General features: G+C 47.0%; 1 protein-coding gene across 1 annotated transcript in view; it reads right to left on the bottom strand.

Moving 5' to 3' along the window:
- Positions 1–303: 303 nt before the first annotated feature.
- Positions 304–13,964, bottom strand: part of LOC127043186 (store-operated calcium entry regulator STIMATE-like) — a 70,146-nt gene continuing 56,485 nt past the window's right edge. The window contains exons 7-8 of the mRNA XM_050937026.1: positions 11,253–11,363; positions 304–971 (exon numbers count right to left, since the gene is read on the bottom strand). Coding sequence (XP_050792983.1) covers positions 924–971; positions 11,253–11,363 — 159 coding nt within the window. The 3' untranslated portion in view covers positions 304–923. The remainder of the gene's footprint in view (positions 972–11,252; positions 11,364–13,964) is intronic.

The following is a 13,964-nucleotide window of genomic DNA, read 5'->3' as shown; positions in this document are numbered from 1 at the left end:
AATAAGGCTTTATTTTAGAGATCACTTTAGACATCGATTTTTGAGAATTTTGGCTTTAGAAAAACAGCTTTTCCCCACGTCATTAACCCAAGTGACTGCACAGATTTTTAATCAGATTAACTTCTGGGCCACGACAGGCCAGGCCAGTTCGGATACGGCAATGCAAAGCAAGCAACAAGTCCCTGCAATTGAGAACGTAGAATGGAGCCATCTCATTTGTAACATCCTCTCTTTGCAAAACATCAAGCTCAGGAACTCATTCCAAAGATGAAGCAACTTTAAGTCAAACTTTTATTACAATCCCTATAAAACAGTACAAAAGTCAGATTCAGTGGAATCATCAGTCCAACCTCAAAGACATTTTTAAATAAATACTTTTTACGAGTGAGTTATTTACGAGCAAGTTGTGCATACAGAAAGTGTCACAGTATAGTTAGGACAGGATAAATCATAAATCATATTAAAAGATCTGGTATTTTGACTTATGCTACCATCCTGACAAACTCTACAGCCAGCTGGCCAGCCACAGAAATATAACTCCACAGTCCCAACCATGATATGATTAGGAGTGTCTGGTTCAGAGACAAATACAGGTACAGCAGGAGTTAATGGTGTACGTGAAGCCAGCCACCACACTGAGCAACAAGAATGCAGAAGGTACAGAAACACCATCAGGAAAATAACTGCGAAGGATAGATCTGGCTAGTCCCAGCATGTGATCTCCATTTAACTGTGTAATAAACGAGCATTCCCACTCCACCTTCTAACATCAGATCAAAATCCAGTTTTCTACCGAAGTCTCTATTGCTGTTTCCTTGGTTGGCACTCTCTCCATTTGGCTCAGTTTGAAGTTGCTATTAAAGTACCACCTGGTAGCCTGGCTGTCTCATTTTCTGGCTGGGTCCTTGAAGTCCCGAGATGTCTTAGTCACTTTCAGACTGATTAAAATCCAAGTCAGGACAGAGCAACACCTAAAGGAAGAACAAGAACAATTCAACTCTTGACAGAGACTTGTTGCTCAGTGGTTAGAGCGTCTGTTTGGCTGGAGATCTCATACCTCTTAGTGCCTTTTAATGGGACATACCTTCAGTAACATCTCTCAGAACAGCACTACTCTGAAGGATAAAGATATGCCAGTGAGCAAACAAAACTACCTTAAATTTGATACAGGAGTTGGCCACGATGCCCTTTCCTCCTCGATCAAGTACAGACTCAGCAAAATCTAAACTCGGACCCTCCTCAACCAAACTCTTTCATTACAGAACTAGGCATTTAGTTACCCCAAGGGGTAGGTGTGGGCAGGGCATCCCATGCTGTTTGCAGCTTGAAGAGATGAGTGTTCAAAATTAAGTGTCAGTTGAACAGCAGAAGTCGGATCTGTCAGCTCGCCAGCTGGCTTGCTAAGTGGTTTCTGCTATGAATTATGCCCATCTATGTTAAACTATATTTTTTATTGTACCCTGTCTTCCTCCCACCTTGGTTTGCTTGGTCATTTCCCCAACCCACTGTAAAGACCTCATCTTTAGACTGTAAACTCTTTGAAGCAAAGAAATGTTCTTCATTGCGTTTGTACAGTGCCTGGCACAGTGGAGTTAAGGCCTCTAGGTGCTATTACAATACAATATATATCATTCTTGAAAACATAAAATCAAAGTTAACCAACGTTTATTCAGGGCAGTACAAGAAAACTGTTGGACTCCACCACCACCAATTCAACGAAGTACAGAAAAATGACAGACGAGCCTGCTTTCTTCTGATTAGCAGACACCAAATCTCATTGGCCTGCCCTTGTTGTCTTCTGCACCGGCCAAAGTCGCATATGTTGAGTTACTTAATTAACCACTGAAGTGCAGCCACTTCTGAGGGAGGCTACAACTTTTTAACAGCACCTAGCAACCAGGGCCGGCTCCAGGCACCAGCGAAGGAAGCAGGTGCTTGGAGCGGCCCATGGAAAGGGGTGGCATGTCCGGGTCTTTGGCGGCAATTCGGTGGCAGGTCCTTCTGTCCTCTTGGAGGGAAGGACCCGCCGCTGAATTGCCGCCGAAGAATGAAGTGGCGCGGTAGAGATGCCGCTGAAGTGCCGCCAATAGTGGCTTTTTTTTTTTTTTTTGCTTTGCGGCAAAAAAGCTGGAGCCGGCCCTCTCGGCAACAGTTAAGGATAGAAGAGAAGGTGAATATTTCAACCAGTTGAAACTGCATGGGAGTTTAAGCAATGTATCTTACCCCTACAGAAATATGGCCAGGTCCCAGGGCCCTGTTGATTCCTGGGTAAGAACATAAGAACGGCCGTACTGGGTCAGACCAAAGGTCCATCTAGCTCAGTATCCTGTCTACTGACAGTGGCCAATGCCAGGTGCCCCAGAGGGAGTGAACCTAACAGGTAATGATCAAGTGATCTCTCTCCTACCATCCATCTCCACCCTCTGACAAACAGAGGCCAGGGACACCATTCCTTACCCATCCTGGCTAATAGCCATTAATGGACTCGACCTCCATGAATTTATCCAGTTAAATCCTGTTAGAGTCCTAGCGTTCATATGTAGCATGTATGTCTAAGATTCTGACAGCTTCAGTTTTACTTCTCTAAAAGACAGCCCTCCAGTGGCACAGTCCAGACCACGCTGCGCTAGTTGAGAGTTGGCTCAGGGAGACGAGCACCAGCTCCTAAAAACACAGCTTCCTGCATCACCTTATTGGAGGTCTCCCATCTGGGCTGTCCCTACTCAGCTAGAGAGATCTAACAGTATCACAGCCTGCATTTTTATGCTGGTTATTAAGCATGTAATTTGTGTCTCTGGAATGTTTCCTGACACACTGCATTAGGGATGCAGTATAAAATGTGCTGGCTTTGTGAAATGCCCATATCAAGGGAGAATTTGCTCATGCTTTGTTTGGCCGGAGTGTTTTCAATGAACAGACAAAAACCTGGCAGATGACAGACTATTAAGAAGGCCTCTTCCCCGGTCCTGGACCCAGACATCATGAGGGACATAAATTGCATGATCCTGGTGCACTGTCATAACAAAGGCACACGCCCTTCGTTCGTTATCATTTAGGCGGCACCGCGGAGCCAGTAACTACAGCAACATGAAGGCTAAACAGGAAAAACAAACTGCTGCAATGAATCAACCTCTTCAAAGGGATTAGAGAGGCCCACACGGCCCATCCCGATTCACACATTTTATGACATCTCCGGCAATACATGGAAAACCAGCAATGTTTAAGAGATGCTGTCAGGTCACATTTGGCTTTTATAACAACCTGAGACAAGTAGAAAATAAAGGTAAACGGCCTGTTGTTCAGGTGCTATTTGGAACCAAGATGTTGATCCCTCTTGGGGTCCAGTACATGGCTAAAGCCGTTCATGGGCATTAGCTGATAGACTAGTGCAGGGATGGGCAACCTTTGGCACATGGCCCGTCAGAGAAATCAGCTGGTGGGCCGGGACGGTTTGTTTACCTGCAGCCTCCGCAGGTTCGGCCGATCGTAGCTCCCACTGGCCGTGGTCCGTTGTTCCAGGCCAATGGGGGCTGCAGGAAGCGGCAGCCAGTACGTCCCTCGGCCTGCGCTGCTCCTCGCAGCCCCCATTAGCCTGGAACAATGGACCATGGCCAGCAGGAGCTGCGATCAGCCGAACCTGCAGATACTGCAGGTAAACAAACCGTCCTGGCCTGCCAGGGGCTCTCTCCGATGGACCGTGTGTCAAAGGTTTCCGATCCCTGGGCTAGTGAGTAAAATGGCGGAAACAGTACAGGGTGGGCTTCGAGTGGGCTAGCAAGGTGGGTGTGTACCTAGGGTCCAGCCCGCTCCTTTGTTTTCCCTGCTATTGTCATCTGCCCTAGCTGGATTCAAGCTGACTCGCTCAGGCTAACTTGTGCAAGCTTCTGTTGTGTAGACAGACCCTTAAGGAGAGCTGATACTTCAACACAAGCTTGTCCTTGACAGTTGCACTGGTTGTGTTACAGCAGTGATGAGGCACTAGTAAGACAAACAAAGGGTGAGAAAGAATTCCTGCTCCAAAGAGCTTTCAGTCTAGAGAGGAGAGGCATTGAGCCACAGCAAGTCAGTGACAGAGCTGGGAACGGCACCATGGTTTCCCAGCCCCTTGGTCACTGTGGCATCCTGATCTTGTGCCCCAATGATTCACCAATATTCTCATGTCTACTCTTACAATCTGGGCTTGCCTAGCGTGGGCCTTTTTATACTCAAGTGCCAGAGAGTTGAGAAGGAAATGAACACCCCCACCATACATGTTCATTCACTTGACTGCTTTCATTCCTTTCCCCTGCCCAAACACAGTTCTTTTGCATTGTAATTTAAAAAACACCTCTGAGCTACATCCTGTACACAACACACTTCCCATCAGCTGGACTCTGCTGTTCCAGGGTTCCAATATTTATACAACAGATATGCCCAGAGTAATTTACATATACCGATACAGGCCTCTAGTCAAAAGCAAGGGACAATGGATTTGTAGATGTTTAAAACTCTGCCGCTTCACCTACTATGACCTCAAGAGCACGGGGTCACAGCTGCAGGCATACTCTGCCAGTCCATTCTGTTGTAGACAGCAGGGTGGATAATGATAGATGCTGTGAACCTGACTCAGATTCTTCATATAATTGATCTATCACAAGGCTAGAGCCATGCAGAAAGAAAAAAAGAGGGTGACATGCAGTCATATCCAGCAATAAGTAGAAAGCTGATAAATCCATTTCCCCCATGAGAGGTGGAATCAGAGCTACTTTAGAACCTGCTCATCTCTGATGTTACAATGCTTTAGACAACCCAAAAACAGTCTGTTTTAAGTTGAAGTGAAAATGTGCTTATGAAAGATTGGCAACTCATTCCTCACCCAACTAGATACCTCAGTTCTGATCTGAAATACCCATGCTATGTTAATCAGAGTCTCATTTGTGTGTCTGCCAATTGTGCTGATTTATGTAGCCAGTTAAGAAAGGCTGGTGCATTAGCCTAACAGCACAGGTTCCCCACTCCAACCCCCAAATTAAACCAGTGCACCTGTCATTGGGATGATAAGGGTCCTTGCAAGCAGAGTTAACACAAACCTGAAAATGCGAAAATAAGGACAAACACGAATTCCTGTTTTTTAAATCTGCTTTCTGCCCATGGGTCAAAGCCAGGCCTGGACCCAGAGAGATCAAAGAACACTTTAAGAGCTTTGGAAATGCTACTGGTTTTCACGAAGTGGAGAAGACAGTGGTGTCATTGACACAGTCTGTGGTTTATTGTCACAACAGACTCCAGCTGAGGCAGGATAACAAGGAGCCTTCATTTCCTCAGCTCTTGTGCAATGAGGGTGACCATATTTTCCAAAAGGAGAACGGGACACCCCCAGCTGCTTGCCCGAGCTCCTCCCTACCCCCACAGCGGGCTGTTGCCCAGTCACTGGAAACCTGCCAGCCCCCCACATGCTGGAACACTACCTCCCCCCAGCCCAGTCCTGCCCCTCCCGCACCCCACGAGCAGGGCTGGCATCTCTACTTGCCTCTCTCTCCCCACACATTCCTCCGCATTGCACCTCATTTTTTTTTGGGGGGGGGGAAGTGGGCATTTGTCCCATTGACCAAGTCAGCAAGAGCAAACAGGACAAATGTCCACTTTTTTTGGGGGAAAAAAAAAGAGTTCAGGATGGCCAGGACAGGGCTTTAAAAAGGGACTGTCCCTTGGTCACCCTACCTGCAACTCAACGTGCAATGATTCAGGCAAACATTAGTGTAGATCAGACTGGCGATTAGATGGGAAGGGAGAGAACTGCACAAGGGGCTGAGGGAAAAAGCCTGTCCTAGAAGCTAGATCTGGGGTTTAAGACTAGACCAGAAGGAAATTTAATAGCTTCCCCATCAAAAGGATGAAAATCCCACCCTGTAAGTGCTAGTTTCAGCCAAAACCACAGCTCTCACTCCACCTTACACAAAGCCCTATGTCACCGCACTTCACATCTATAGCGCAAGAGTGAGAGAGCTGGCCCCGCCTTAAAAGCCTCCCCCCACACCCAAACGAGATGGAAGATCGGGCTCTGGGCTGGCCAGCTACTCACTGTCTCCCATCAAACAGTTGGATTGCATCTCTGCTAGGTACCTTTACAGCATGGGGCATCCCAAGCAATATTATGGAGATACGCCTGTCGTCTCATAGAACTGGACGGGACCTTGAAAGGTCATCAAGTCCAGTCTCCTGCCTTCACAGCAGGACCATGTACCATCCTTGATAGATTTTTGCCCCAGATCCCTAAATGGCCCCCTCAAGTATTGCATTCACAACCCTGGGTTTAGCGGGCCAATGTGCAAACCCCTGAGCTATTCCTCCCCTCACATATAAATAAAGCAGCCCTATAAAAAACAGCTGGTGCAGCCATAGGTAGCGCTGGTTTTAAGACTAGGTTAAAACAGGGACCCATTTTTTAACACGAGCGGATTCCAAGCTCAAGTGAAAAGAATGAAACCCTTTATAGTGAAGATAGGTTGAAATTCAAGTAAGCCATGTGACGGGGAGTTGTCGGCGCCTGCTGCTAGACAGGCCTGATGAACTCTGATAAACTCCAGGCACTTTAGCATGAGCAACCCCTGCCAAGCATAGAGATGCTTAGCACCTGAAAGGAGGGAGATTAATAATATAGCAGAGAGGGAGGAAATTCTCCTTATTGAACAATCAGGAGAGCAAATGAGTCAATTAATAGGGATGGATCTCAACCAAATCCCCATTTCCAGCCTCTGATCTTGGATTTTGGCCACCTCAGCTTTGTGGCTTGGGCAATTAGACTTGCCAGGTGGGTCGTCATTTTATCTACCGTTTAAAGGGTGACTTGTGATATTGTTAGGATGTGGACAAATTGGAGAGAGTACAGCAGAGGGCAATGAAAATGATTAGGGGGCGGGGTTACGACTTATGAGGAGCAGCTGAAGGAACTTGGCATATTTAGACTTCAGAAGAGAAGAATGAGGGGGGATTTGACAGCAGCCTTCATCTACCTGCAGGGGGGTTCCAAAGAGGATGGAGCTTGGCTGTTCTCAGTGGTGGCACAAGAAGCAATGGTCTCAAGTTGCAGTGTGGGAGGTCTAGGTTGGATATTAGGAAAGACTATTTCACTAGGAGGGCAGTGAAGCACCTGAAGGAGTTACCTACGAATCTTCATCCTTAGAGGTTTTTAAGCTTGACAGAGTCCTGGCTGGGATGATTTAGTTAGGGTTGGTCCCGCTTTGAGCAGGGGGTTGGACTAGATGACCTCCTGAGGTCTCTTTCAACCCTAATCTTCTATGATTGTACAGATAGGATGTCACATGGCAAGTGGCTGTATGGAAGCTTCATGGAGACCAAGAAAGAAGAGAGAGAAGTCACGGATTTTCTGTGAAGATCCCCTTTCTGTACTCTTCATCCACGTGGGTTAGAAAACCAGAGCTCCGAGTTTGCAATGTGATATGGTCAATGCAATTTTGGGTTGAAAGTGGTGAGGCATCAGGACACAGAGCAGGAAGGCAATAATCCCCATATAAAGTTCCAGTAAGAGGATACTGCAAATACAGGGATGAACCAATCCCTGGCGTAACTCCACTTCACACCAGAGAGGACGCTCCAAGTCAAGCAACACAAATTAACTGACACTTTCCTCACAAGAGATAAAACTAAAAAGTTTTGCTGAGTAACAACAAAGTGAGAGGAGCGGGAGGAGAGGACGACGGTAAGTCAAATATTCAAAAGATATAAACAATAAGATGGGAGATGCTAAGGGAAAACTTAGGTTAAATATCAGAAAAAAACCTTCCCAGCAGGAAGGTCTATTAATGAAAGACTGTTGTTTGGAACATTTAAAACTAGACTGGTCAGAACATTAGAAAAATGGGCTATAAGGAGAAATACTGCATTGGCAAGAAGATGGATTAGAGAACAGTTGATCTTTCCTGACTTCTAAAGATTTGGATAACGGGCTTTTTTATGGACTAGCCTGAAGCGGAACAGGTTGCCATAAAGAGTTTTATGGTGCCCTGTTCATTCCTCAGCACAACAAGACTGATGGCATGGTATATTTCCATATGTGACTGGCAACAACAACAACAACAACAACGTTCTGGGTATTGAGTCCCAGATGGAATGGCTACCGTATAGTTGTGTCTGCATGCTACAGGGACACACTGTGCTACTGTATTGGTGTTGATACTACATGAAGGTGAAAGGGGATCTCACAGGCTCCAATGTTTTGCTGTAAAATAAAAGGATTAGTTGTGCTGTTTGTGGGAGGGTTAAGATCCAATCTCAGCCAAAAAGAGATCAGGTCTCTGCTATGCGCAGAAGTTACAGTTTAAACACAACTTTCAACTGGTGCAACTTCTGTGTTTGGACATGGCTTGAAATTTGCAAAAACAGGACAAGTAGCACCTGCGTCCACCCATTATGAAAGACGTTACAGATTCACAGCCATCCCTGCTAAATGGGATTGGAGGAGATGGCACGCCTGAGTATCAACCACTACTACAAGGCCAAGATCATGCCATAACCAGAGAAGCATTAATTGGCTCTGGCTGGTTAGAATTTAGAGTAATTAGCAGTTTTGTGCATGTGGGATCTCTACAGGCTTGTCTACAGTTTTGGGTACTGCTTTTCACTATAGTGGTTAAAACAAAAAAGACAAACACGGCACCGCTCACCAAGATAGTTAAACTGGTGCAAGAACTGTTCAGAGCAGGCCTCACCTGGCTGAACTTGCCTTTCAACACCTATGAAATATATAAACGGTATCTGCTTTCAAGAACGGGCTCCCCATTTTTGGAAGTTCCCGGAATGCAAGGTTCAGATGTTTTGGAACACACCGTAACTCAGAAAGCTCCCATTCAGAGAACGAGGCTAGCTCTGCTGTACCAGGATGTGCATGACTCATTTCTTGGCTGTCCAGCTGTTAACATCTGTCTCTGCTTTGTCGGTCCCATAAGAGGAAGGAATCTACTAATGTCATATCGCCCTTTAGGAGTGGTAGCTTATCAGATACACAAGCGCTGCAAGAATTCTGGCTTGAAGTTATGTAAATGGCATCAATACCAATTACGAACATTCTTCTTCACAGTGTATATTTCAGTGCAGAAGCCAAAGATGGGCAGTTATTGCCATGGTTTAGCAGTCCCTAGTTTCTGCATCAGACACGTGTTACACTTACTAGAAGATGTGCTCTGATTAGAGCCATGAGGGAAGTAAATCTAACTGGTACTGGAGATAGAAGTTATTCTGTAAGGAGAACGGGAAATACCTTGTATTATTTCAGTTCTGCTTCTTCCCCCTTTTCTCCAGGAGTTTTTAATTCCATCAAGAAGCAGCTATTTCAGAAGCTAGCCTGTAACTGCTGAACTCCTTTTCAGTCTAGTGGGTCTTGCCAATGAACAGCAGGAAATCAGAATTTGTACGTGCAGCATTTTGAAATAGGGTGGAGGGAGGGAAGAACAGAATTAGATCCAGTTAGATTATGGCCTTTGCCCAAAACCCAAGCACAGATATGGATGTGACATGTGTCCGGTGAACGCTGTTGCGTTAGCCAACAATGAGGACAAAATCTGCCCGTAACATAATGTTTTTTTCCTTTGGACTTAAAGCATCCAGCTAACCCAAATGTATACTGAGGGTGACTCACGCCAGAGTTAACTGGCAGCTTGCTTGCTGAGAAACAAAGACACCTGGCAAACTCTGATTCCCCCAAGCATGTTTTCCTCCAAATTTCAACAAAAGAAGAGACATTTGCAAGAAAAAAAAAAACCTCCTTCTTTCTCCAACTTTAAACATGTTAACTAGACGCGGGGCCCCCAAAGGAGTCAGAAGCGACACCTGCTGGAATTCTGTTGGTTCTCAATGGACTTCACACAACATTTGTCCAAGTTACAAACTAAGAATGATTTTTCATGCCATTAATTCAACCCAGAATCTGGAAAAATATCGAGCCACACCCTGTCACAGCATTCAGCTGTCATTACTGATTGGGCTAGTCTGTTGATGGTGCATGAAGTAGACAAGAATCCAGCTTGGTTGTCCATAGCTGGTGTAATGCAGGCATGGCCGAGTATAGTATGTGTATGGTGTCAGTGGATAACACTGGTAGTGCCTGAGGAAACCTACTGATCAGATACTGGATATTTATTGCTTTCAACATGGCTGTGCCTAGAGGGCCCAACTACAATCAAGGTTCCATTGTGCTAGGTACTGTACAATCATCTAGGAGTCCCTGTCTAAACAGAGACACCAGAGTGGGAGGGGAGCTGAGGAAGTGAAGTAACTTTCCAGCCGAGCTGGGAATAGAAACCAGGTCTGCAACTCCCTGTTCACCAGCCCGTGCTGCTGCTTCCAATACTGAGAGAGGCGATACCATTTTAAGTTCTTTTCCAGGGGTGGCCAACCTGTAGCTCCAGAACTGCATGCGGCTCTTCAGAGGTGAATATGCGCCTCCTTACCTAGGCACGGATTCCAGGGCTGGAGCTATAGATGCTAACTTTCCCATGTGCTGGGGGGTGTTCACTGCTCACCCCCCTGCTCTGCCCCAGGCCCTGCCCCCACTCCACCCCTTCCCCCAAGGTCCCTGCCCCTCCCCCTGAGCCTGCCATGCCCTCGCTCCTCTCCCCGCTCCCCCATAGCCTCCTGTGCATGTGAAACAGCTGATTGCGGTGGGAAGGGGGGAGTAGCTGCTGATTGGTGGGGGCTGCGAGCAGTCGGGAGGCACTGGGGAGCAGATGGGGGGATGCTGACGTATTACTGTGGCTCTTTGGCAATGTCCACTGGTAAATTCTGGCTCCTTCTCAGGCTCAGGTTGGCCGCCCCGTCCTTTCCAAACGTAGCCGCTCTGTAGAACTTTCCTAGGATCTAGAGCTCTTGCAGCTTTTTCCCTCCTGGCATTTCTGGTGCAGATGCTTTCATACGCTCACCCGCTCCCTAGTGTCAGAGAGCAGACCTGAGGGAGTCAGACACTCCCAGCATCTCAAGGACTTGTCCGTGGTAGCTGGGAGAGCCGCTTCCCTGGGGTGAAGCGGCTCAAGACTCTGTCAGTGGTCCCGTTTCTGCAGCATTAACAAGGGAGCGCTCAGCGAGAACCCCGGTAAGACCATCTCCCTTCCCAAGGGGAAGGCAGACACGGCTCTGTGGCACAGCCGGCTCTAAATTCAGATCACCTACCTTGTGTCATTGCTACCCACTGCAGTGACAATTAGTGGTGTTCATTTGACTTAGGGTTGGCTGTCTGTCCACAGCACATTCTCTGGGCTTACCTGGGATTCTTCATTCCTCACGGGGTTTTCTATGGACCTGCTGCCTTCGAAGCTGTCCGTCTGCTTATATTTCCTCATGATCAAACTGTCCACGACCCAGAACATAACAGCCTTGGAGGGGAAAAGGAAAATAAAGTTGTTCAAACAGACCAGACTTTGGATGGCCAATCTTCAGTGCAGCCTCAACTGCAAGGCGGTAGCAACAATAGGGGGCTGCTACAGCTTTAAAGCCTTACAATGACCACCAACAGCTCACGTACAACCTGATCCTACCGAGCAATTAGCGCCCTCGACCCTCACTGACATGAATGGAGTAGAGGCTACTCTGCAGGATTAGGCCTTATGTCTGCAAGAATTTGACCAAATGTGTGTTTTGGGAGTTATTTTCTCTCCTCTGCATTGAAGCCTGGTCGGTTTGTCAGAGCAGGCACTTGCTGGAGGACCCTCTGGAAAAGAGATTAAACAGTAGGCCAGGGCTGTAACTGGGTCAGAGTGATTTCCCACCATGCTCTGCAGCTGTAACTGGCTGAAACACGATGCATCCAGAGCCAAGGTTCACCCATTCAGCTTCCCAGAACAGTTGTCAGTGCTTGCACTGGCTTCCCACATGCTGGGAAAGTTTGCTCCTGAGCCAAGCAGAAGTGGCAGCAGGGACAAAATTATGGCCATTCAGGGCCCGAGGCAAATCCCGCATGGGGCTCCCACAGCCCCACTTCCCTCAGGTGGCAGCAGGTTTCCAAGTGAAGATGAAGGAGGCTGATCACCCCCTTGGAGGTACTGCCTCATGAGTCGGCAGCATCAAAGGCACACACACTGTGTGTGTTTTCATGCTTTCCCCACCACCTAGGAGACCAAACACAGCTCTTCTAAAAATGAAAGCCAAGTTTCTGAGCTCACCATGTGGCTGCAGGAGCTGGCATGTTGTTTGGCTGAAAGCAGCCAGGATGTGTTTGGCGCTCTCAGTTACTTAACCACATCAGCACGCACGCCCAGGTGGATTCTGGCCACAGCGATTGTGGTGACAGATATTTAGGAGATTAAAAAAACCTGTACTTTCTGTATGAGAAACCAGTGCCCACCAGAAGAGCACCAGCTTGGCAGCTGTAGGCTTTCTCCACCTACTTAGAAACTGCAGGGGACAGCAGCTTTCCCTCCTCACCAGGCAGTCTTCTGAAGGGGAAGAACTATTAGCTGCCGCGAGCTGTACTGACTCATGCATTTTGCAATCCTATTCGGACGAGAGTTGCAGTGTCCTGCCTCACTGAATGTAACATCCTCTTGTGCCAGTCTCACTCAGCCCACACTACTCTCCACTCTGAATTTCCTCTTTGCCGTCCACATCAAGTTCAAACAGCTTGTCTCTGTCTGGAAGAGTTCTGTATGGCTCCTCTGTTGCCTAACTCTCTACTGGCAGGCACCTGGGCCTAGTGACAGAGCACTGACCACAACTCAGAAGACCTGGGTTCTAATCCCTGCTCTGCCACTAGATGGACTGCTGGGTGACCTTGGGCAAGTCACTTCCCCTCCCTGTGCCCAGTTTCCCCATTTCTAAAAGGTGGGGGTAAGGATAGTCACATCCTTGGAGATCTACTGATGAAAAGTGCTCTATAAGAGCTAGGTATTGCTGACTGCTTCTAACACGCTGGCTGCACTTCTCCCAAGCCATCCAGTGAAGTATGTCCTACTTTTGTCTTAGTGTCCTCTTCTATTGCATTCCTTATGTTTGGGACTCTCCATCTCCTTGTGTGCAGTCACCAGAGAATTCACCAATGTGTTGACGATCAGGAGGAGCAGAAGAGCACCCATTTTAACCACAGGGTCTTAAAGTTGAGACACATCGCCAAGGAAGGGAACTCTCCAGCGATAAATGCAGTTGTTCCTGGAATTTTTTCAAATCCCCTAGGAACTTAGGAGACAGTTTCCAGAGAAAAAGGAGACAGTTTCCAGAGAAAAAGGAATGGGAGGGAAGAAGTGGCATAGCTGGATAGGACGGATGCATAGTCTACCTTGAATTTCTTGCATCCTGAGTTGCGGTGGGTGGAAAGACGTTCTGAATGGAGCAGGACACCATCTGCCATGGCATGTCGTGTCAGACTGCTGTGGAACATTCCATTGCACAGTTCAGAAAACATTCTGGTCCCATCAAAAATGGCCTAATCAAAGGTTCAAAGCCTCTGAAGGCAGACACAGAAAGGATTTCCAGAGTGATGGTTTAGAGACGATCAACAGTTTTTGGGACAACAGAACATTTGGCTGGACTTCAAGCGAGTCCTATTTTAAAAGGACCTTCTGTTGCAAGAGGGCTAATTTTATACAAGAGCATCAGAAATAAATATAGGGTAACTTTGTTCTAAGTATCTGAATTACCACTTCCTCCCTAAGGAGTTTTACATCAGACTGAGTGGAAATTCCAGCCAAAAACTCAATGGACTTTTTTGTTGATTCTTCCCAGTTTTGAAGGCTGTGAACCCTAGGGAAATCTATTTGGACAAAGGTTTGCAGACACAGGGTCTGATTCTGATAGTACCAGCCTCTCCCAGTGGGCTGGATTCTCATTGGATTTGGTAGCATTTACACCCACGAAGCTCTGGCCTATTTGACTCTGGCTCATTGACCACAGAGTAGAGAGTATTTGCCTTGCAGGACAGGGCCTGTTTTGGAGTTATAATTGGTATTTAACGTGTGACATCACTAGAAAACCACCACTCAGCT

The sequence above is a fragment of the Gopherus flavomarginatus genome, chromosome 1 (genome assembly GCF_025201925.1).
Source record: "Gopherus flavomarginatus isolate rGopFla2 chromosome 1, rGopFla2.mat.asm, whole genome shotgun sequence".
NCBI lineage: Eukaryota > Metazoa > Chordata > Testudines > Testudinidae > Gopherus > Gopherus flavomarginatus.
Note: the sequence above shows the minus strand (reverse complement) of the source record. Positions and strands in the feature narration are given on the sequence as shown.